At 43.2% G+C, this 23,382-nt stretch overlaps 1 protein-coding gene across 2 annotated transcripts in view; it reads left to right on the forward strand.

Moving 5' to 3' along the window:
- The first annotated feature begins 4,155 nt into the window (after positions 1-4,155).
- The window catches only part of CAV1 (caveolin 1), a 38,195-nt gene continuing 18,968 nt past the window's right edge, over positions 4,156-23,382 (forward strand). Inside the window, exons 1-2 of one of the 2 annotated variants that reach the window (XM_063134038.1) lie at positions 4,156-4,459; positions 6,564-6,728. In XM_063134038.1, coding sequence (XP_062990108.1) covers positions 4,430-4,459; positions 6,564-6,728 — 195 coding nt within the window. In that variant the 5' untranslated portion in view covers positions 4,156-4,429. Of the gene's footprint in view, positions 4,460-4,747; positions 4,848-6,563; positions 6,729-23,382 lie in introns of those variants that run through there. The other variant, XM_063134040.1, reaches the window with a different exon arrangement.

Genomic DNA, 23,382 nt, shown 5'->3' on the forward strand with positions numbered 1-23,382 from the left:
CCTTTAAAGGCTTTTTGTTGCCTTTAATGCTTTTATTTATTTATTTATTACATTTTTATACTGCCCAATAGCCGAAGCTCTCTGAGCGGTTCACAATGACTCTTATAATAGCCTTATGCTGTATTTAAACCAGCTTTTGCTTTTCATCTGTTGTCTGGCCCCACTAGCTTCCTATTTTCAAATCTATTATTATTTTCTCCACTTTTGATATGATATTTTTAATTATTGGATTGTACTTGTGATTTTTTTTTATCTTCCTATTGTAAGCCAGCTTGAAGTGATTTCACTTCATAAAAGGTGTGTGTGTGTGTGTGTGTGTGTGTGTGTGTGTGTGTGAGAGAGAGAGAGAGAGAGAGAGAGAGAGAGAGAGAGAACTCCTATGCTACTAGCATAACGAAGATCAACCTAAGACCACGACTGCAACATGGTAACCTCTTCTGCCTTCCAGGCTCAAGAGTTCTGCGCTTCCTTTTAGGAATGACTTGTCGCATTTGGGTCATCTGATACAACTCTGGTGTTTTATCTAGTAAACAAGACAATTGTGCCAAATACTTAGCAATCCAGTGCCAGAAGAACCACAGTATGCCCAAAGGCTGACTCTGCCACTTGAAAGGTTGGCCGTATCTTATTCACTCCTGATCCATTTCACAACTGACATACTGTATATACAAATATGAACACTATGTCAATTTCCAGAAGGTCTTTTTGGAACCATTTTGGTTTAGTGGATCCAAATAGGCAAAACAAAACAAAAATTAACCTAGTGGTTAAAGCAAATAAAGAAGGGCAATTTCATACTCTTAGCAGAATCTGAACTCATCACTCAAGTCTCCTTTCAAGGGCACTTCACACATCTAATGTTTCTCCTTCAGTAAACAAACCTTAGAAGAGAATGGTTGCACTTCAAAAAAAAAACCCAAAAGGGGGGAGACTTTAAAAGGAGAGCCAGTTCTGAAATATTCCAGCCAGCTCATTTGCATGGGTAACTGCAGTCTGCTCCAGAGACCATTATGTACACGTGATCAGTAAGTTCACATGCAATTGGTGCTCCTCTTCCATCCACAGAGAAACTGCAGTTTCAACTTTTCTGTTTGCTAAAAAGGAGATCTGATCTCATGTGAATTTGCTTCTCCAGTGTTATACTGCTTGTTTAAGTGAATGTGTTGGCATCTGAGTCTAAGCAGCCACTTCTGTCCTCCTCACTAGATACCACAATTCTTCATAGGCTGTTCTGAAATTCATCTTACGGGTTATATAAACTCTGCCAGCCCTGAAAATTCCTTTGACTGCTTTTTGCAATCCTGCATTGTGTTTACAAAACAAAAAATAAATTTGCACAGAGCATAGAAGTTGAGGATCAAATCTTAAAGCCAGGAGGATGGTTGTGTTATCAGTTCCAGGGCCAATGCAAAGTAGTGATTCTGACCTCTGAAGTCTTTTGCAGTTTGGGCCAGAGTACCTGAAGGATTGCCTGACTCCACATATACTTGCTTATACACTAAGGCCTTAGCTAGACCTAAGGATTATCCCAGGCAAATGTCCCTGCTTGCTCCCGGTATCCCCTGTGTGTCATTTGGATGCACAGGGATGATCCTGGGACAATCCCGGGATATAGGCCTGGTCTAGCTATGGCCTAAGATTGTCAACAGAAGCCCTTCTTGGTGCCCCCACCATCTGAAGTGTTTTGAGTCTATCAAGGAAAAGGAATTTCTCAGTGGTGGCACCCCAGTTGTAGGCATGCTCTTCCTAAGGTGGTTTATTTGTCACCTACTTTTCAGTGCCAGGTGAAGAACTTTTTATCCTCCCAAGCAAGTCCCTTTATTTATTTATTTATTTATTTATCTTTGCTAATGACTCAACACTGCTCTTTTAGCAGATTTTGCCACTTTCAGATTGTTTTGCTTTGTATGGGCAGTATCTGATGCTGCTGCTCTGTTTATGCTGTTGACATATAACTAGCACAATTGACCCCTAGCACAACATTAACAGTTCATACTGGCAAAACAGGTTTTCCAAGGAAATCTGTCATTCCAGCATACCCTATTGCCATTGCACTAGGCAAGAACCCTTATGCTAGTGCTATGTTAATAGCATAAGTGGAGCGGCAGCATGGGACACTTCAGTAGGAGAGTTTATGTCAAAGGTGGTTTATAAATCTTTTCAAGTAAATACATTAAATAAAATGTTTTATCACATGCTTGGATTTTTGCATTGTAACCTGCCCATGGGAAAGCTTTTGAAGGGTGGGGGTAGAAATGCCCATAACAAATAATAAATCACTTTGCAATATTTATTATTGCACATTTGCATTTGATGTGTGCCAAAATTCTTTCTACTTGGTAGGATGAAACAGATGACCAAATTATCACAAGTTAGTGACTGGGTTCAGACAACGCGATAACCAATGGTGGTTTAAATAGTTGTCAGTTTGTTACTTAACCCACCAAGGGTTATTGTGTTGTGTGGAGGGAGTTTTTAAACCAACAGTTGGTTATTTTGGCCAAAATAATCAACGCTGTGTAGAGTTGGCAATTTGAACTACCATTGGTTATTGTGTTGTGTGGAGGACACTGTTGGTTATTTCCTTGGCCACCATTGGTTATTTCATCAGCCAGAGAGTTGCAAGGCAGGAGCAGTCAAAGTGATGGCTGCCGGCTCTAGTCCAGCTGGCAGGATAGATCTTCAGCAGTGGGAGGACTGAGAGGGGAAGAGAGGGCGGGGGATGAGTGAGTCAAGTCTGCGTGGACTAATAGTCAACTCAACACTGCTCCTAATCCACACCACAGTTGATTATTATCATGTTGTGCTGGGAGTACCCCCTAGATAAACAATTGTCAAGTTGCTTATTACCCCACCGTTGACAATCATGTTGTCTGAACACAGCCAGATAGTTTACCCCAGGGCAGTTTTGAAATCTGACTGATATCTGTATCGACCCACTGTGTTCAATTTTGACACTGAACGATCAGCAGTGAATCTGAAAGATCGCAATGGGATACAGGAAAGGGAGCAGTTTCCAAAGTATGGAATTCAACTTCTAGGAAAACACTGAACCAATTTGACTGAAATACAAAATAAGATGAGGTTTCACCACTAAACTTTTCCTCAGGCTACCTTTTCCATTTTTGTTCTTTCTCTGGGACACAACCAGCAGCCACGCCCTGAATTCCATGCTTCCAACATGAGCAAAACCGTTTGCAGCTTTTTACTTTTTTGTTCATGCTTGTGTCTATCTCTACCAACAGCCCTTAGAATGTACATTACGGCCAAGTCTTGTTGTTGATTGTATTATCATTCCCCACGCAATAAAGCTAGTAAGCCATTTTATACTGGCATTATTGGTATGTTTGCATCAGTAGCTCCCTTTCTTAAAGCATAATATGAAGGGCAAACATGCTATATAATACGTTGGCACACATAACCATTCTGGAGGCAGGTTTAAAAGCACAAAACAAGGCAGAGCTGTAAAAGATTTGCATAGTTTTGGAATGAAGCAGTGGGGAAAGCAATCTCCATCTTGTCACCCTGAGATGAGTCCAAGTTTCCACAGCTTTGGGAGCAGAAACCACAGTATGGAGGAGGAAGAGGAGGAGGAGGAGGAGGAGCAGCAGCAACAGCAGCAACAGCAGCAGCAGCAGCAGTTTTGGTCAGAGTGTAGACTTTTGTTTCGGGTGGTGGATGTGAAATTGTAAGTGCTATACCTCCAAGCACATTGCATTATTCATTGTCTGCAGGACAGAAGCACCCAGAGATCTTCCCATCAGAATTGACTAGGACAGCAGCTCAAGGCAGCATGATTTTCATCAAAACCGAGAAGGCTGGGCCCTTCTTTCTCTGAACATGTCCAAAAACGGTGAGCCAGTAGGTTGTATCCAATGTTAGCTTACGATAAGTCCCTTTCATTTCAGTGGGTCTGCCCCACGTAAGACTAACATTGGATACAACGCAAAGTCAACCAGGCAACCGTTTTCTTTAGCCAAAGCAGCAACGGCTTCCCTCGGATCGCTGAGGATGTGCAGCGCGCACATGCGCGTAAATTACGATTGCTGGGACTGGCAAAGGAACAAACATCGCCTCGGGTTTCCCAAAAGGAAACAGGAGGCGAAAATCTCCCTCTTTCTGCAGAAGTAGTCCAAGCGCGTGTCCTGTTTGTGTGTATTTACCCTTTTCCACCCCGCGCTGCTCCAGATCCTTGGGGATGTGCCGAGAGACCTACCAGCTCTGTCCTCCAAGCCTAGAATTAGCAGAACAAATCCCTGGCGGGCGGCCAGCAGTATAACTTGGAGATACCTCCCACTCGGCTACCCTGGGTGTGTGTATGTGTGTGCGTGTGTGTGTGTTTTAACAATACGGGATCTTCCTTCTCCGGATCCTTGAAATTATAGATCGGGAACACCCACAGCAGAGCCTCAAGCGAGCCCAAGACAGCATGTCTGGGAGCCAATACGTAGATTCAGAGGTAGGAGTTTGCTTTGCATTTTTAAAATTGCTTCTTTTTTTTCTTTTTTTAAAAACTTGCTTTGCGATCCTGGCATCCGGTACCTGCTCCAGCCATCTCTGAGTACTCTTGGCTCTTCCCTTATCTTGTTCTCCACCGTGAAGTCCTTTCCAGAGTTGGAAAGACGAGACGCGCGTGTGTGTTTTAGGGCATTCGGGGGTTATTGGTCTGTGTTGCTGGTAATCCGATCTTCTGGCCGGGCACTTGTTTTCGCTCCCCCCCCCCCCCTCCGCCGCACTTACCCAGATTTTTCTTGCCTAACGCCTTTCCCCCACGCAGCAGTTTCTGCAGTGGTGTCCACCCAAGGCTTTCGATTTCGAGAGCGAGACTTCAAGCAGACTACTCTAGAGTAAGTGCGCGGGGGCTTTTCCGTTTGCAAATATGCTCTCCCGGCCTGTGGCTGTGCAGAAGCGCCGTCCTGTAGCACGCTTCTCCCACGCCTTGCAAAGCGCCTGGTTCAGTCCTTACAAGGCGGGAGAGCGGATTTCTGGAGAGCGTCTTGAGAGTAAAACTGCAAGTAGGGAAGGCACGTTCGGTTTCTTAGGAGGAGCGGCGGCGGCGGCGTTTGTTCTGGAGCGTGGAGCGAAGTTGGGATATCCCTTAAAAAAACCCGAAGCGGCTTGGCTCCTACAGCTGCCAAATCCACAACCCAACCGAAAGTATTTTGAGCGCTTGATAACACACCTTTAGGAGTTCTGGCCTCTGTGGGTTGTGTGGATCAGGCTTGCGGGAGGGGAAACGACTTGGCCTTCATTTCGGGGAGTTCCTTTAAAAAAAGACATGTGGAGGACGGCACGGCTGACAAGGAAGCGACTCTTTGAAAGAGTGCCATTCTTCAAGGGAAGCATTAAAGCAGCCTTCGCCAACCTGGTGCCCTGCAGATGCGTTGGACTACACTTCCATCATCCCCCAGCTAGCAAGGGGCCGTGCTGGCTGGGGATGATGGGAATGGTAGTCCAAAGCCTCTTCTGCTGGGCGCCAGGTTGGCGAAGGACGCATTGGAGGAGCCTTCCGATTTCCGGAGTCAAAAATCACTTTCTGTGGATTTCGCCCGCATAGAGCGCTTTAATTGTCGTGGAAAGTCGGCGCTCCCCCTCCCCATATGTTCAATGCATGTTTGTAGGTGAAATCGGGATCCTGAATTGTGAATGACTGTGACCGGACGGCCCCAGGTATTTATTCTGGATTAAGAAACTCGGAATACAGAGTGGCCAATCATAGCCACCGCTTTGCAGAAGACACGTTTCCTTTCCCAAGGAACGCTCCTCCGGTCCAAAGTTTCGGGGAGGCCGATGGGGGAAGATGTGACATCCTTTGCCCCCTCTCCCCTCTTTGCTGGGGGCGCTTTGTCGACCACCAGATTCCCTAGGTGGCCAGTTCTCCTGTTGCCTTTAGCGGAATGAGTGGAACGACTGCACGGGAAGGAAAGCGCCTTCCGGGAGGGGGGTAGCGAATAAAAAAAGGAGACTTAAGGCTGCGATCTTACGCACTCTTACTTGGGAGTAAGCCTTGCGGATTTAGCGGGACTTACTTCCAAGTAAACACACAGAGACGCCAAGTCCCGCGGCGCGCGGTTTGCTGCCAGGGACGCTAAGAACTAATTTAAGGGATCGGTTAAGAAATCCGGATGATATTATTCCCGCTCCGGGAGTTGGTCTAGACACGAAAGATACTTTTAGGGGGGTTAGGCTGGTGAAGCCTCCTCCAAGCGCTTGAATTCAGGGGCGGGGTGACTGCGCCCTGCCCTTGCCCGAGCTCGCCTCGATCCTGCTGCGTGCGCCAGGAGAGGCCCCCTGGCGGCGCGAGCAGAAGTCGCGGCTCTGCCTGGTACCGAGGGGTGTGGTGTAGGTACTTTTTATCCGTTTAAAAAGCCAGCCTTGGGACGTTCCCTGGATGAACTTTCTCCTGACTCCGTACGGCCGCTGCTCTGGACGTCCGATGAGCGAGTGAAGGGGTTTTTTTTACGCAGAGCCGCCACCCACCTACCCACCCATCCACCCCCAAAGCTTCCCAGGACAGTTCGATAGAGTGCTGTGGGCTGATCTCTTTACCCTTCCCTTTGTAGGATTTTTTGTACACCGCACCCATCAGGGAGCAAGGCAACATCTACAAGCCCAACAACAAGGTCATGGCAGATGAATTTAACGAGAAGGAGATGCATGATGTGCACACCAAGGAAATCGACCTGGTCAATCGGGACCCCAAGCATCTCAACGATGATGTGGTCAAGGTAGGAAGTCGAGAACTCTTCTCAATCCCCCCCCCCTTTCACGATCAGCTCAAAAAATCTGTTGAGCCAGCATGGGGAGGGGGGGGGGACAGATTGAGTCTGAGTTGCCTGGATTGTATAAGAGGAGATGGGTGGGGGTGGGGGTGGATTGATTTGGCTTGGAAACTCAACAGAGAAAGCTCACCGTGCTGGGACTCTCCAAGGAAACTGTTTGCATTTGTGACAGCTCCTTAACCATTTGCTTTCATTCTCTAACTTGAGCGTTGCATAATTCCATCCAGTACTGTTTATATGGAATCGGAGGATTGTAATGTAGATGCTGAAACAGCTTGCCTGGATATAATTGCATGATGTTGCACTTTCATCTCTGTTGGGGAAGCTTAATGGCAAATTTCTAACAGATCAACAGCATATTGAGAAAGTTCCATGGAGGAAGTATATCCTGTTGTAGTAATGAAGCTTCTTCCTATTTACTTTCCAGTGGAACTTTGGATTGAGGCTATTTACTAGTTTTTAGCAGTGTGGTGCACTGGATAAGCATTAATACGGAAGAGCTCGGAGCAAGCTTTGCCATGGAATCATTATATGTCTTCCAGCAAGTCAGTATACCTCAAACTCAGTTTGCTCATCTGTGAAAATGGGAATGAGACTTATCTGACCTCACACTAATGTTGTGAATGTGAACATGTCAGTGACTGCTTAGCTCAGGCACATGAAAAGCAGTGCTAGTTCTTGCAGGAAAACTGTTTTTGATCCCTTAAAAGGGAAAGTTGTTTTCGGATGCAAACCTGTGCACACTAATCTGAGAATAAATCCCATGAATATCAATAGAGTTTACTTCAGAGTAAACCTGCATAAGATTGTGAGTTCTGGTCCACGAACACTTATGCCACAATAAATGTGTTTCTTTTTAAAGTGTCATAAGTCTCTTTGTTGTTTTTACTGTTAGACTGCAAATCAAAGCACCCTTTCTAGAAAGTAAGTCCTGTTGGGACTCATTTCTGAGTAAATATGTGGACTATTAAGCAATGTCTATGCATGAAGGATAAGGTAACACATGTTAAAATGGTTCAACTGTGTCAAGCCATGTATGTAAGAAGTACGTTCTGCATGCCTGCACAGCTGGAAGAGTACATGGTGATTTGCTGTCCCAAAAGAAAACTTTTGCAGGTTTTCTGACTAAATAGGAAAACATGTATTTGTATATTTTCTCATTAAATATCAAGCTGCCTATAAAAGCCTGGCTTCAGAAGGCAAGGCTGGAACACTTTTTGAAAAGAAAAGAAAAGGCCCTAATTCCAGGTCGGCCCTACCATTAGGCAGAGTGAGTCAGATGCCTTAGGTACTATATTGTGGGAGTGGCAGCATGGTGTTGGAGGACAGAGCTGTGTGCCACATGTCTGCCTTGCACTTCGTAAGCTTGCAGGCTGCAATAATATGATAATAGTATATAATAATATACTATAATAATAATAATAATATACTATAATAATAATATGATAATAATATAATAATATGATAATAGGTGTCCCATTATCAGTGTTGAAGTAAATACAACTGCCTATCTGTGTGTAGCATGCAGGAGACAACTGCACAGTTTCTGTGTGTGGCATGCGGGGGGCGCCATCTTGTCTTTGCCTCAGGCAGTGAACTGTCATGGGCCAGCCCATTGGACACTGAAGAAAGAGGAAAAGAGAATGGGCTGCAATACTTAATCCATTTTTGATGATTTAATTAAAAAATTGAATGAGAAGCAGGTGATTTTTTTTTAAAAAAAAAGAAAATTATTTTTTAATACGTGTACTTAAAAAATTCAGGTGCAGGTGCCACCTTAGACAGTGTATTCCAGTTTCTCTCTCTCATAGAAGGGAAAGCCAGTGGTAAAATGGTGATTGCTATGACATATATGGATATAATTTAAAACAAAGAAGCAATGCTTTTTTTCTTCAGAATGATTGCTTATTTGAATACAAATGTAGGCAGATTTAGGATACAGTCCTACTACACACATTCACCTGGGAATAACACAGTGAAATTTACTTCAGAGTAAATATGCATCATCATCATCATCATCATCATCATAAATGTATTTCTTACCCGCCTCTCCATTTTGATCAAGGCAAAATGTAAATATAAAATATATAAAACTGAATTAAAACATAATATACATTGTTAAAACATAGGATTGAGCTGTGATTAATGAAAACTCATAAAGTTAATTATCTAAGATTTATTTAATTATGTAACATCATGAGAAAAGAGGAGAAGGTTTAATTAGGTGTGCTGAATTATTCCCTCTAATTCTCAACTGCAGCGTGAGTGACATTACCTATGTAGCCAAAATGCCACCACCCATGCAGGTTCAGGTAGGGCGACCATATAGAAAGAAGAAGAGGGCTCCTGTATCTTTAACAGCTGTATAGAAAAGAGAATTTCAGCAGTGACCTGATACAAAAGAGGGCAGGGCTTCTACAGATTTAACTGTTATGAAGAGGGAATTTCATCAGATGCTGCATGCATACAAATAACACCTGCTGAAATTCCTTTTTCTATATAATTGTTAAAGATACAGGAGTCCTGTCCTCCTTGTCATATGGTCACTCTAGGTTCAGGGAAACCCCCAAGGTTTGCAGAAGTGTGTGTATGTGTACACCAGGGGGGGACAACTTAGGGAGCGACCCCAAAACAGCCCAATGAAGACTGAGCATATTTGGTGACTATAAAATGGTGTCTGTGGGCGGATCCGCACGTCGGCCCCAGAGCGCATTTATGCGACCCCAGGGCACCCCAAAAACGATAGTCTGTACTTACCTGTAAAAAGAAATGAGGAAGAGACAACGACGATGATGCCGCCAGCGCCACGCCACCCAGCTTCCCGCTCCCCGGCTGGGATGGAGAGCTGGGTGGAGAGCAGAAAAAGCTCTCTACCCCGCCTTCTTCAAAAAGAGCTCTCCGAGCCGGCCAGGGAGCAGGAAGCTGGGTGGCGTCGGCGCCTCTTCCTCGTTTCTTTTTACAGGCAAGTACAGACTATCATTTTCGGGGTGCCCTGGGGTCGCATAAATGCGCTCTGGGGCCGACGTGCGGATCCGCCCTGTTGGTGGGGATGAGGATGTGAAAAACCAGTCAGTAGGGTAATGGACCACAGTATCCTACAAAAAGGCATGGCTGCCTCACTGGAATCCTGAATAGGAACACCATACACTGCAACATCTTGATGCAGATCCCATTTGACCACTAATTCTATTATATAGACCAAGTTTTACATGGAAGAATTTTTGCAAAAGAATAGTTTATTCATGGAACTGGAAGTATGTACTGAGACCCCACCTCAGCCAAATGGAAGCAGAAAACCTCCATTAGAGAGAACTTCTTTCCAATCTAAAAATGCCAGAAGTAGGGAAGGAGAAATAATTAAATAACTTGGTGCAAAAGCCTTTTTGGATCTATTGTCAATTTTGTAAATGTCAAACTTTGTTCATTCCAACAAATTTGGGTCAATGGAAACTAGTATTGGGGCCCATCTGAGTCAGGGAAATTATGGATGTGATCCATTCTTGGCAAAAACACGTCATACTGCAGATGAGATGGCCAAGGATGGTGTAATCCAAGCTTGATTGGACTTTAGGAAAATCATATTTCTACAGTCCACTCAACTTAAAACAGTAGGACACTGAAGTACTATGCCGTGCAGCCTGTTATGTGGGAGAAAACACACACACACACACACACACACGTGATTGCAATTCCCCACAATGTTGTTCGTTAATGTTTGGGTGCTTTGTCATAGGGTGACCATATGAAAAGGAGGACAGGGCTCCTGTATCTTTAACAGTTTAATGAAAAGGGAATTTCAGCAGCTGTCATTCGTATATATGGAGAACCTGGTGAAATTTCTTCTTCATCACAACAGTTAAAGCTGCATGTGCCCTGTCCTCTTTTAAATCAGGTCACTCTAGTATAGCTTCTGCACTTTAACTGTTGTGATGAAGAGGGAATTTCACCACATTCTCCGTATATACAAATGACACCTGCTGAAATTCGCATTTCTGTGCAACTGTTAAAGATACAGGAGCCCTGTTCTCCTTTTCATATGGTCACCCTAACAATGTACATCTGTATAGGCCTGAGGCCTAGCGTTGTTAGTATGTCAGAGGCTGGTGTTAGTAGTAGCTGCTTGGTGACAGTTCTGAAAAGAGGGAGAAAGACTATCACTTTGAATATTTTTGGATAGGACCTGGATCAGGTAAATTCAATTTTGATTGGCTAGAGGTTCTAGGTATGTGGAAAAGAGCAGTTGAGAAGTGACACTTGACAGTAACAGGTTGACAGTTTGAGTCAATTGGATGGTTGATAGCCAGAGTGGTCTGCTGGTTGATATGTGGTGTGATAGAAGGGTTAGGAAGCAGCTGATGAGAAAGTGAATAGTAAGGCCTGGATATTGAGCTATTTCTTCTCTGTGGGATAGTCATATGTGGCTGGTGAAGATCAGGAGTAGGAAATAAGTGGCTGTTATGCCAGGAAGCTGCCCTAAGATCCCATCAGGAGAAGGTTACACAAGCAGGCATTAAAACTTAGATAAACAGCCCAAGCAGCCAGAAATACAACAGGTAAATATTAAGTAAATATTCCCTTATGTGCAAAATATCCTTTTAACTAAGCAGTTGCTCATGGTTCATTTTGTTTCTAGTGTTAGTGACCATCTCACACCTAAGCCTCTTATACCAAGCTATTGATTGAGCCCCTGATGATCAGACTCCTCCACATTCGGAGACTTCCAAACATCCGAAGTAGGGCAGAAAGAGCAGCAGAGGTGATCTTCATCTCCCCATCCTCCCACCTTGCATTTTTTGCTAGACCTCAGGATAACTCGTATCTTGGCCTCTCCAGTCTCCTCTCCTCCCCGCTCACCAAAACACCCCCTTTTCTCCCTCTCCGAGGTTGTTTTGCTTTTCCAACCTCGGAGGCCTGTTGGCACTGTGCTCTCCATCAGCTTTGAGGGAGGGGAGGAGGGTGTATCTCCAACTTCCCCTGACACCTCAGAAATGTCTAGGAGCCATAGGATTGCTCAAGATAATTGGTGGCAGCAGAAAAGGCTCATCTCATAGAGTTAGAGCAGCAGGGAGTTACTTAGGCCCTGAAATACCAACATTGCTAAAAAAAAATTAAAAAAACAACACCATAGATAGGATTGCTCAGTGAAGGTGAATTTCCCCATATCTAGTTAGAGCATGTCAGATAATTAATAATAAGGATGAAAGTGTGACTGGGTGCATTTCCATCACTATTGAGTGGTCTGGGAATAGAGCAGGGCTTCCATGTTAGAGGGGATACTCCTAGATAGATTTGAAATCTGACAATATCATATTTCATTGAATTGAACATGTACTTGAGTAGCTACAACCTCAGAAGAAAGGATCTAATTTATTTAGCCCACACTATTTTGGTTCTATCATTATATTTATTTTGTCTTAATGCTAATTTAGAGTTTCCACTTATCTGTTATTCTAGAACCCATCTCCTTGTGCTGCTAGCAAGGAGCTATTGACTTGGAGGAACAATCAAGTATACCATCCTACCACCTGTATTGTAACATAATACAATCCTTAGAAAGCTACACCACACATTTTCCTCCCTGAAAATGTCAATTGCCTTAAAGAACCAGGATAGACAACATTCCCTTTCTTCCCCCATCATTCATAGAATCAAGGGTTTTCCACTCCCAATTCCTGTCCACTAGTCAGAAAACCATAAATTTCCCCATGGGGCCAATAATGTTCTTCCTACAATTCTGGCATTCCCATTTCACAGGCTGAAGATCTGTGACAGAGATGTGTCTTTCTTGAGCCTCTAAGGCTGTGATCCTGTGCACCAGAAGTGGGCAACTTTTGGCCCTGCTGATGTTTTGGCTTACAACTCCTGTGATCCCTCACCATTATGCTGCCTAGGGCTGATAGGAGTTGTAGGCTATGTACCCTTAGAGTAAGCTCCATTGAATACAGAGGGACTTTTGAGGTGATACACACAGAATTTGTCTGTTAATATCTCAGATCTCTCATCATTCATCCCAATGACCAAGTTGTTCTGCAATAGATTGTGGAAATTAAAGTATTGTGTAAAACAATTCACCAAAAAGCAGCTTACATAAATACTATAATATTTATTTATCCTTAGCTGGGAAGCAAAAAATAGGCATGGGAAGGGGAGTATTCAGGCAGTGAGGAGAACATATTTTCTAGCTCATTTTTCAGTGGCAGCTGAGGTTCCCAAAGCAACAAAACCTTCTGAGGATTAGTGATATGTTCAGAGCTGGATGGAATCTAGATAGCGCCAAACAACATTATTAAACAGAGAAAGATAGATCCTACAGGGAATAGGAGGCCAGTCACCAATGTGAAAAAACACATTTCTTAGAGGAAACATTTGCAAACCTTCCTCAGGGGAGACATTAAAGATGTCAGTTATATCCAGAGTCTCAGAGGAAAATGAGAACATTAGCATCAAATAGTGGACTTTTCAGCAGCATAAGGGTTATTCCCCCACCTTAGTACACACATATTATGTTGTGGTGACTTTTAACTAAGAGTATTGTAATAATAATAATAATAATAATAATAATAATAATAATAATAATAATAATAATAATAATAATTTATTTCTAACCCGCCTCTCCATCCTGATCGAGGTGGGGAACAACAACAAGTATAAAATACATAAAATATTAATCAAAACACAGTATACAATTGTTAAACTTCCTAAAAACATCCTAAAAGCATCCTAAAATTCCACTGGATAGGCCTGCCGGAAGAGATCAGTCTTTATAGCTTTCTTAAATGCTAAAAGACTGTTAAGTTGACAAATCTCCTCTGGCAGGCCATTCCACAGTCTATACTGTATTCTGAATAGTAGCAATTCAGAGTACAAGCAGAGACGTGTGTGTGTGTGTGTGAGAGAGAGAGAGAGAGAGAGAGAGAGAGAAGAGCCTGGTCCACATGTACCGGCAACCCAGAGTATGGTTTGTTGAATCATGGGCTATCATTTCATGTGAACCCTACACTATTTGTAGTTAACCATGAACAACATAGAGTTCACAATCCAATAACAAGCCATGGGCTCTCTTTCTGGGTTGTTCATGGCTAACAACACATAGGCTGAGTTTGGACGACATGCTAATCAACAGGGGGTGTGATAATAGGAACGGAATGGGAAACAACTATTTATTAGCATGTCGTCCGAACTCAGCCATAGTTAAACCATAGTGCAGGGTTTGCATGCCATGTAATGGCAACTCACAATACAATCCACACTCAGTTTCTATTCTGGGTTGTTGTTTCATGTGAACCAGGTCAAAGAATACTCTCTCTCTCTCTCTCTCTCTCTCTCTCTCTCTCACACACACACACACACACTCACACACACACACACACACACACACACACAAACATAGAAAAGAGCATGTGAAAGAAAATGCTAAACTAGAACCTTTCCCCTAATATTCAATTTCATTTGGCTATAATTCTATACCTACTTAGCTGGAAGTAAGTCCCATGAAGTTAATGGATCTTACTTCTGAATCCTATGTATAGGATTATGCTATTTGTGTATTTTTTTAATATATGGGAGCATTCAGTCATATAAGTTTCCATCTACAGTCTGGAGTGATAAGTCTAGGAATCATTTTACCACATAATTGGTTCATCTCAACCTGTCTTTCTTGCAGATTTCAGGGTGACCATGATTTCAAGTACTTATAGTACTGGAATAGAAATAAATAGATTCAGTACAAAGTTGGATTTGAATTCACAGCCTAGTTTTTTGTTTTATTCTTTGTCTAAGTTCTTTGCAAGCCTGTAGCCAGAAATATTGTACCAAGGAGGTGGGGGCTATGGGGGTGGGAAATCATTGCAGAGCAGTTGAAGAATATACATACAAATTAAGAGCCCATTGCGTCTCAATTATCCCATTTCCTTGGTATCCATTGAGGAGAACTTTGAAAGGCAAGATTACTTCTTTGTGAGCGATTGTGTATTGCCTTTATGCAATATCTTTATATCTCTGCAAATAGATTTTTTTTCTTTTCACAAAAGCTGAACATCCAAGGGCTTAGAATGCTTCTGAGGAGAACAGGCAGCTTAGCTCCTCTTGTAGCTACAACACTGGTTCCCTGGAATGCTTTGAGCTAACTAGGCCCACTTTGGACATTGGTGGTGGTTGTTCTTGTTGCAGGTATGTCAGATGGGATAATCGTTCATGTTTCAGCATACTGACCAAAAAAAAATATTATATACACATTACAAACACATTGCTCTCACTCTCTTTGCGAGTAAAGGAGCAGCCTTGCTAGGCCTGACTGTCAAATAATTCTTCACAGGGGAGGTGGACAGCTGCTCTCTTGCTTCAAACTACATGTCCTTTACTCAGTTTGTAATAGTGTGACTCCTACTATCACAGAAGTGCCAATCCTGGTCTTAATATTAATGTGTATCAAGGACTTAATATCTGACAACAATCTTTTGCTGTATGTTAGTGCAGTACCTATAAAACGGGTTGCTCATTCTCAGTGGAAATCTGAGGGCTACTATAAGGTTCTATATTCAAGATCTAGCTGTGGACTAATTATCCATTAACCACAGGGCAGCTCCATGTTTGAGGGAGTCCTGGTAAGTGTTTCCCCTGGTACTTCAGTGGACCCCTGGCTGCCATTTTTAATTTTCTCCCTTGTCACAGAGCAAAGCTACATCAGCTTCTCTAAGGCACTGCGGGAAATCTAAAATGGCAAATGGCTGCCACGTCCAGCTGCATGTCACAGCAGGCCCATGGCCATTGTCAGTAATAGGACCTGTTGGGGTGTTTGGTCTCCAACAACGACTCAAGTATGCCAGGTGCTGATGTCAGCCCTGCTGCCAAACAAATAGGGAGGTAGAGGGGGTGAATGTTTCCAGCTTTTAGTGTATGTCTTATAGATGAAATGGCAATTCTAATGACTGAAAGTATGGAAGCTAGGGCTAGTGGGGTTTTTTTTTTCTGGATTCATTAAGGTAAAATACAAAGGTGTAACCAGCTTTAATTGACATCCTTTTACAAAAAAGATTTTATAAGGCAAATTTTTGCATGTGTCATACCCTCAGTTTAGGTTAGAACCATTCCATCCTACCTACAGTTCTGACCACTGTAACCATTGTTCAGGACTTCTGCATTTCTTGTCACCACTCCATGCTGACACCTACACAGGGCCATAAAAGCAAAGTCAACCATGGAAGACAAATGGTTAGGCTAGGGCCAAGGAATCTGCTCTGTAAGCATTTCCTCAAATGGCGTCAGTGTTTGTTTTTTAAATGCCTTGTAAGCTGTGAAGAGCAGGGAATGGGCTCCCCAGATGTACAGTATGAGAGCCAAACTATACGTTACGCCAATCACGTAGCTGAAACATCTTTTTATCTATTCTCGTGTAAGTGTGGTCCCAATTTGGAACAGGACCACTGTGCCCTGGGAGGGTAGGTTTAAACCTTCCCACTACCACCATTTCCCCCATGAAATCCACTCTTAAAAAACAGGAAAAAATGCTCCATTGGTTTCAATTGAGATTTTCCTCTTTTTTTTGAACGCCCTGCAAGGGAAGGGGTTGCATTTCAGGGCTAGAAACGGTGTAGGGTGGGGGGAAGTTTAACCATCCCCTCCCCAAGCACAGTAATGCCATTTCTACACCAGCCCGAAAATGCAGGCTGGTCACGGCCGAGTCCTTGTGCATCCAAATGACGCAGGGGGGACGAGCACGCATTTTCCCAGGGATAAATAATCCCTGGGAAAACCCAATTCCTCCAACAGTCTCAGGATCATTCTGAGACCACAGAAGGTGTGTGGCCGCCCATCACAGCTTCTTCCCTCCTCCCTGCGAGTAGCGGGGATCAGTAGAGGGAAGGAGCCAGGTTGGGAGGTATCGGGGGTGGGTTGGGGAGCAGGAGCGGGGGGGGTTCCCCACTTACCTTTCGCTGGAGTGCGAGTGGCCACCTCCACTCACACAACGTCCCTCCTCCCATCACGGACATCATGCTGGCCATGTGGACACAGGGGACAATCCCAGCAGGAGGTAAGTCCGGGATCGCCCCCCCTCTTCAAGCAGAAGTGAGCAGAGATATCTGCAGTACAGAAGATGCTAGCAGCAGTCAGAGTCCAAGCAGATAGAAGTGCAAAAAAGGGGGTCAGATTTCTTTTAGCTTGGTAACTATTGCCACTTTGCATGTGTGGTGGGAAATGCCTGAAGGTCAAGAGGCTGACATTGCCCATAGATTCATTGCCTAAAGATTCATTGCCCAAAGCTCTTTTCCCCTTCCCATGACTAATAAAACCAGAATACATTTTAGGGGTAATCTGCCAATCCTGAAATGTTTCCCTCAGAGAGGACTGCCTTGTGCCTACTTGGTTGATTATTTTGGTGCCAGGCAAAGCCTTTTTTATTCTCTTGGGCCTTTTATCTTTCTGTATACTTCGCCTGATTGTATCTTCAGTGTTGTGTCTCAGATCTTTTATTATCTCTATGGATATTCTTCATTCATTTTAGCATTTGTTAATTTTGATATTTTAATCTTGGCTATTTTAAATTGTGTTTGTATTGCTCTTAGTTTTGGGTTGTATTTAACTGGATTTTATTGTGCGTGTTTTTTAAATACTTACTGTATAAAATAAATAGCTGAAAGCTTTGGTAATAGAACAACTCATGTGTTGAATTAACAATAAATAATGGAAAATGAGATGCATATGCATGTATTTAGTTTGCCCAATCTGTATAGGTTGCACACCTTTTTGGTGCATAGTTTGGTTACTTTTGCTCACAAATAGGCAGGGGATACACAGAGCAGGGAATTGCTTCTACCCTTCATGATTACTGTTAAGTCATTGAATTTGCAGTGTGGAAAATTCCACCTGCAGACTAGCTCTTGGAAATACAAAATAAGCAAGATAATATCATGCTTGTCAAATAAGTTTGTCACCTTTGAATTGAGTTTTTTTTTTCTGGACACCAACCTTAAAAAAAGAATTACAGGGGAGAGAGAAAGGTTTAGCTTAACAATTTAATTCTTTTATGTGGCAGGGATGGGGAGAGAGAAAGAGATGCAATGGGAAAGATACAGGTTTCTGCCATTTCTCTAATGAAAATCATCCTCTCCTGAAGCTGCTTTTACTGTAATAGAATTGAATGTTACACACTTTTGCTATGAATGAGATGGCTTTTTGAAAGGATTAGATAAACTTCTAGACTGGTTAAGCCTGTCATTAGCTAGTTCAGGGGTGGAAAACATGTGATGTTGTTGAACTCTAGTTCTTTTCTTCTGTGACCATTGCTTCCTGGAGCTGATGGGAATTGGAGTTTAACAACATCTGGAAAGCTACAGGTTCCCCTACCTTTGAGCTAGACCATGATAGTTAAAAAGAGACCATTTCCAGAGGCAGTATATTTCTGAATGTTAGATGCTAGGGCAGACACCAAGGGAGGCTGTTGACTTCATGCCTTCTTTGTAAGCTTCCCAGAGGCATCTGGTTAGCCACTGTTAGAAACAGGGATTTAATTGGTTGCTGTTGGAAAGCTTTGGTTCAATTCATCTGGGCACTTTTTATGTTCTTTATCTACAGCCAGACCTGGAAAAGAGACAGGTGTAGCTGGGAAATGAAACCTTTTGGATTCAGTAGTGTTTTCCCATCCACTCCATCTTTTTCTGTGGTCCCTTGACTGGTGCAAGACTTGTACTAACAAGGTCCCTCTTTGTCTCTGTGAGCACAGACATAAGCTTCCTGGTGGACCAGCACAATGACTACAAGCCTTGGGTGAGCCAAGTGATGGCAGAGTGGAGAGGAGGAAGACTTGCCCTGATCAATCACGACATTTCATCTCCAGCCATCTCAAATCTTTCTTTCCTTTCCCAGGCTCCTGGGCAGTAGACGCACGAGCCTCACTAAAAATGACAATAGGAAAGGAACCTCTCATGCAAGCACTTGAGTCATTGCTGACTCCTAGAGGGACGCCTGCTTTCGCTAACGTTTTTTTGGCAGACTTTGTAGTGGGGTGGTTTGCCATTGCCTTCCCCAGTCGCAGTTCCCTCTCCCCCAGCTAGCTGGGTACTCATTTTACCGACCTCGGAAGGATGGAAGGCTGAGTCGACCTGAGCCAGCTGCCTGAGAACCAGCTTCCACTGGGATCGAACTCAGGCCGGGGGAGAGTTTCGGCTGCAGTAACAGCCGAACAGCAGTAACAACAGAGGAGAGCTTAACAGAGACGAGGAGACACTGCCAAAACTCATCTGCTCATTCTCCAAATTAGAGCATACCGTTAAAAGTTGCTCTGGGCATTGAACATAGTTCTTCAGTCCTGATACTCTCCACGTGAGAAATAGGATAGATAGCAACCCTAATTTCAAAGGTCTTCAGAACTGTGTCCTCTGATTGTCTTATGCCCACAATGTTTTTTGATTGTGTTCAGTTTAATGCTGAACTGCACTCCCTGTAGTCAGAACTCTCTGGCTCAAGCATTAAGAAAGAGAAAGCGTTTATTATTACCTCCAGAATTCCGATTTAATCCTGGACTAAACAGGCAGCAGATGAGATGACAAAACCTATCTTGGATTTTTAGGAATTCAAACTGCACATGGGTGAAGGGGGTTGCATGATTGAATGTTCCCCTATTTATTTATTTTTAAACTCCCTGCACATAGCAAGCTAGATGTCAGCTGGGAAGGGTTCTAGCTTAGCTCTTTCCTTCACATGTTGTTTTTCTAAATGTAACAATGTTATTATTACCTTTATTTAAACACACACGGACGCGCGCACACACACTGCTACCCGCTGCAGTCTGAAGCAGTACATTACACAGTTTAACCATCTGATCTGCTGTTTGTGTAGACTAAAAGCTCCATCACACCTTGGAAGAAACGCTGGCTACCGTTGCTTCTCCGTGGACACTCAGTTACTTCCTGTTTTCAAACAGGAAGTAAACAAGGTGCACGAGGTCCATTCAGTCTGTTGTGAACATGCTGCTTCTCCCACACACAGCAGGAGAGAGCAGCAACTTCGGTTTAAAAAATATTTTGGCGTTTTTCTGGTTTTTCTTGCGGTGCAAGGAAGACCGGAATGTGCGAGGGAGGCAGACGACGTCATGCGAACTACCTCTGAGGAATCCATGAGTGCCCAGTAACAAGCGTGCAATAAAACGCTCGTCAGATGGAGCTTCAAGGAGCAAGCTACGTGGAAAGCCTTTTCCAATGTGACTCAGTTTGAAATCGCATCTTCATCAAATCGGATTTGCTCCTCCCATGGCACATGCCACCAATTAAAGCGGTGTGTATAAAAGAAACACTTACGCATGGCAGACTGCATGAGAAATGGTATTACATTCAGGCATATATGGGTGGAGTTTCATGGCATCAGCAAGTTTCTTTTTTCTTTTTTTTTAAAAAAGAAGAAGTCATTAAACCTTTTGTGAAGGTATACACCTCGATAAACATAGATTTAAAACAATAAGCTTCTCCGCCCCTTTCTCTGCTCTGTGCTGAGAAAGCGCAGTGGAAGTCAAAGAAATTACTTCTGAATAGAAACGTTTAGCAAGCTGTTCTCAGGGCAGAAGTGAGGAAAACAGCATCTTATCTGAAGCTCTGCTCCTCCGCATAGGTGCAAATGATGCAACCTTCCCTTCCTCCTGTCAGTGCTGCGCCCCCAGCTGGTATGGAAGCTAGGATCACTCGTTGAGGTCATACAGACTCCCAAATTACGCGAAATAATAATAATAATAATGATAATAATAAATTTATTTCTTACCCATACTACACAAGAAGAGAGCACTATAGAAAAATCTGTCACAAAACAACTTTGCAAAACGGTGGGTTTTACAGCATGAAAACCTGTGGTTGCTGCAAAGAGGAGGAACATCATGTGCCACTAACATCTGTATCACCAGAGTAAATACTCTGTGTAGATTTATTATTTATTTACAATATATATATATACCACTCCCCATCGAAAATTTCAGAGCGGTGTACAAGATAAAATAAAAACAAAAACAGAATAAAACACTTTAAAATAGATTTTAAAAGATGCAAAATGTACAGTAAACCATGGCTAGTCATTAAGAAAAGGCTTCCTGGAATAATGATGTTTTTAGGAGGTGCCAAAAGAAATACAAAGTTGGCACCTGCCTGACCTTCAGAGGCAGGGAATTCTATAGGAGGGGGGCTGCCGTGGACTCTAATCGGAGGATGGGACTATGTGGAACCACCAGGAGCATGCCTTTGGATGACCTCAGTGACCAGGCAGGTTGGTAGGGGAGAAGGCACTCTCTCAGGGGGGCCTAAACCATCCTTGATTTTTTTTAAAAAAAAATCTCAAAGCATCTCAGAACCAGGAATTGGCATTTCCTTTAAGGGGACCAATCAAAATGTGAGAAACTAGTGAGCAGGTTTTTGAATTCATCACCCTGATGAAGATTTCTGAAAAACTCAAAAGCTTGCTTACTGTTTTCTGACATTTTGGTCAGTCTCCATAGAACTACTGCCCAACTGTAGATGTTGGAATTGTTCTTATAGGCCAACACAGTTTCCTTTGCTTTTTGTGCACCTTACAAAATCATGCTATATAATTCCCAGAAGCCACGCAAAGTAGCTTTAGAAATCGATAGAATAAATATTCGTTAAAGTTCACAGTCCCCAATGTCAGCACGAAGACTTGAAAGCTGCATTTTAAAAGGAAAAATCTAAACCAGACATGATCTAATGTGATACATGGGGCAGGAGAAGTTTTTTTTAAAAATAGTATTGCAAAATAAAATCACAGCATGCAAATAGGCGGTGAGAGAAGAGAATTCTGGAATAGCCTTGTTACTCTTCAGACCCTGGCACCAGAGGCTACACGTTCTTACATGTACAAGAAGTCTGTTAATGCAGAATTGCACACAAGTATAAACGTTGGGATTTTATGCCATAGTCTGTGTTTTACCAAAGCTTTCTTGTTCCTTTCACAAGCGCAGCCTCTCCCTACACCCACTCATGGCCTTTCTTTCTCTGAATCAGTAAATACTGCCTGGGTGCAGCTAACTGGTTGTTGCCTTTTAGTATCCCTAATCAAAGCTGGCCAGATCAAGCCTGCCTACTAAAAGGGTGAGCAGAAAGAAAGGGGCTCTTGTGTGTGTTCCTTCTGCCAACTCCTACTCACAGTTGCCCGTATGTAACTTTGTTTCTGTTTGGGTGTTTGTTTTTAAACTAAGGCTACAATCCTATGCATACTTAGTAGGAAGTAAGTCCCATTGAAATCAGTGGCATTTACTTCCAAGAAAGCATGGTTAGGTTAGGATCAGGCGATATGCTTTTACAGATCTATTCCACTGATGAGAAACATCAAGCCATTTCACAAGGGCTTTTAAGTAATTCAGAACATCCACTTAAGTCCCTGTTTCAGAAGTCTGGAATTTCACTCTCATTAGGATTAAACATATTCCAGATTCTTGGTTTGGAGATTAACAAGAACCTACCCATTGCTAGGTATGTTGGCATCAACGTGGATGATATTATTTACACATCCATGCAGAACTGGAATTTCAGTTTTTTTTTTTTTTTTTTAAGTGAATGATGACTGCAAATGACTAAAATCAAAATAAAAGAATGCTTTCTGTAAGCATAATAATGGTGGCTAATTAACAGTTTAAAATAGCAGTTTAAGGCTACAGTTCTATACACACTTACCTGGGAATGAATCCTATTTAATTCAGTCGGATTTACTTCTTACGGCATGGCTAGACAAGGGGGGGTTGAGGGGGATGATCTCGCGATTTTATGATCGTGAGATCGTCCCCCTTGTCTACATGCGGTGCGCGACATGCCAGGAGGAAGAGGACATCACGCCCGCCATTTTGTTTTTGTTTTTTTAAAGGAAAATGAGCACACAAGCGCTTGAACAAAACTGTAAAGTGTGTGTGTGTGTGTGTGTGTGTGTGTGTTTTAAAAAAACTCGCTCTCCCCCCACCCCACCCCTGATGGGCACATAGCTCCTGAGGAGCTCCATATCCCATGCCTGGCTCCTCGTGGTTACTCACAAGGAGCTCGGACAAAATTGTGACGGCAGGACACAAATTGGAATTGAAGGGTAGGGCGATATCCCAGGGCAAGGGAGAGATAGTCCCTCCCTGCTCCCGGGATGCCCTATGCATCATGTGGACACACAGGGATGATCCTGGGATGATCCCCGGGATATCGCCCCATCTAGACCTGCCATTTAACCGTGACTGTGTCTGCTTCTGCTGTTGCTGATGCATTTGGAACTACTGCTGGGTGTGCCCCTACAGTTTTAGCATTTGAAAGACTGCTGTAGGGGTTGATGTGGTGGGGGTGGGGGTGGGGGTGTGAATTTACTGCTAAAAGTAATAGATTACTGCTGTTCCTTGGAGTAGGCTGTCTGAGGATGGCTCAGAAACAGAGTGTGTGCTACTTCTGTCCTCCTCGGCAGAAACAGTTGAATAGGATGCCCTTTTTGAAGGCAGCAACTTTCAGACTCCCTTACTTAATATAGAATGCATGACAATTAGCACTTTTCTTTTTAATGCAGGAGTAAAACAGGTAGCTTATTGCTTTTGTAGGCAACAGAAGTGAAATACTACCCTTACCCAACCTGATCCCCCAAATGT

Source organism: Elgaria multicarinata, chromosome 9 (assembly GCF_023053635.1).
Source record: "Elgaria multicarinata webbii isolate HBS135686 ecotype San Diego chromosome 9, rElgMul1.1.pri, whole genome shotgun sequence".
Taxonomy (NCBI): domain Eukaryota; kingdom Metazoa; phylum Chordata; class Lepidosauria; order Squamata; family Anguidae; genus Elgaria; species Elgaria multicarinata.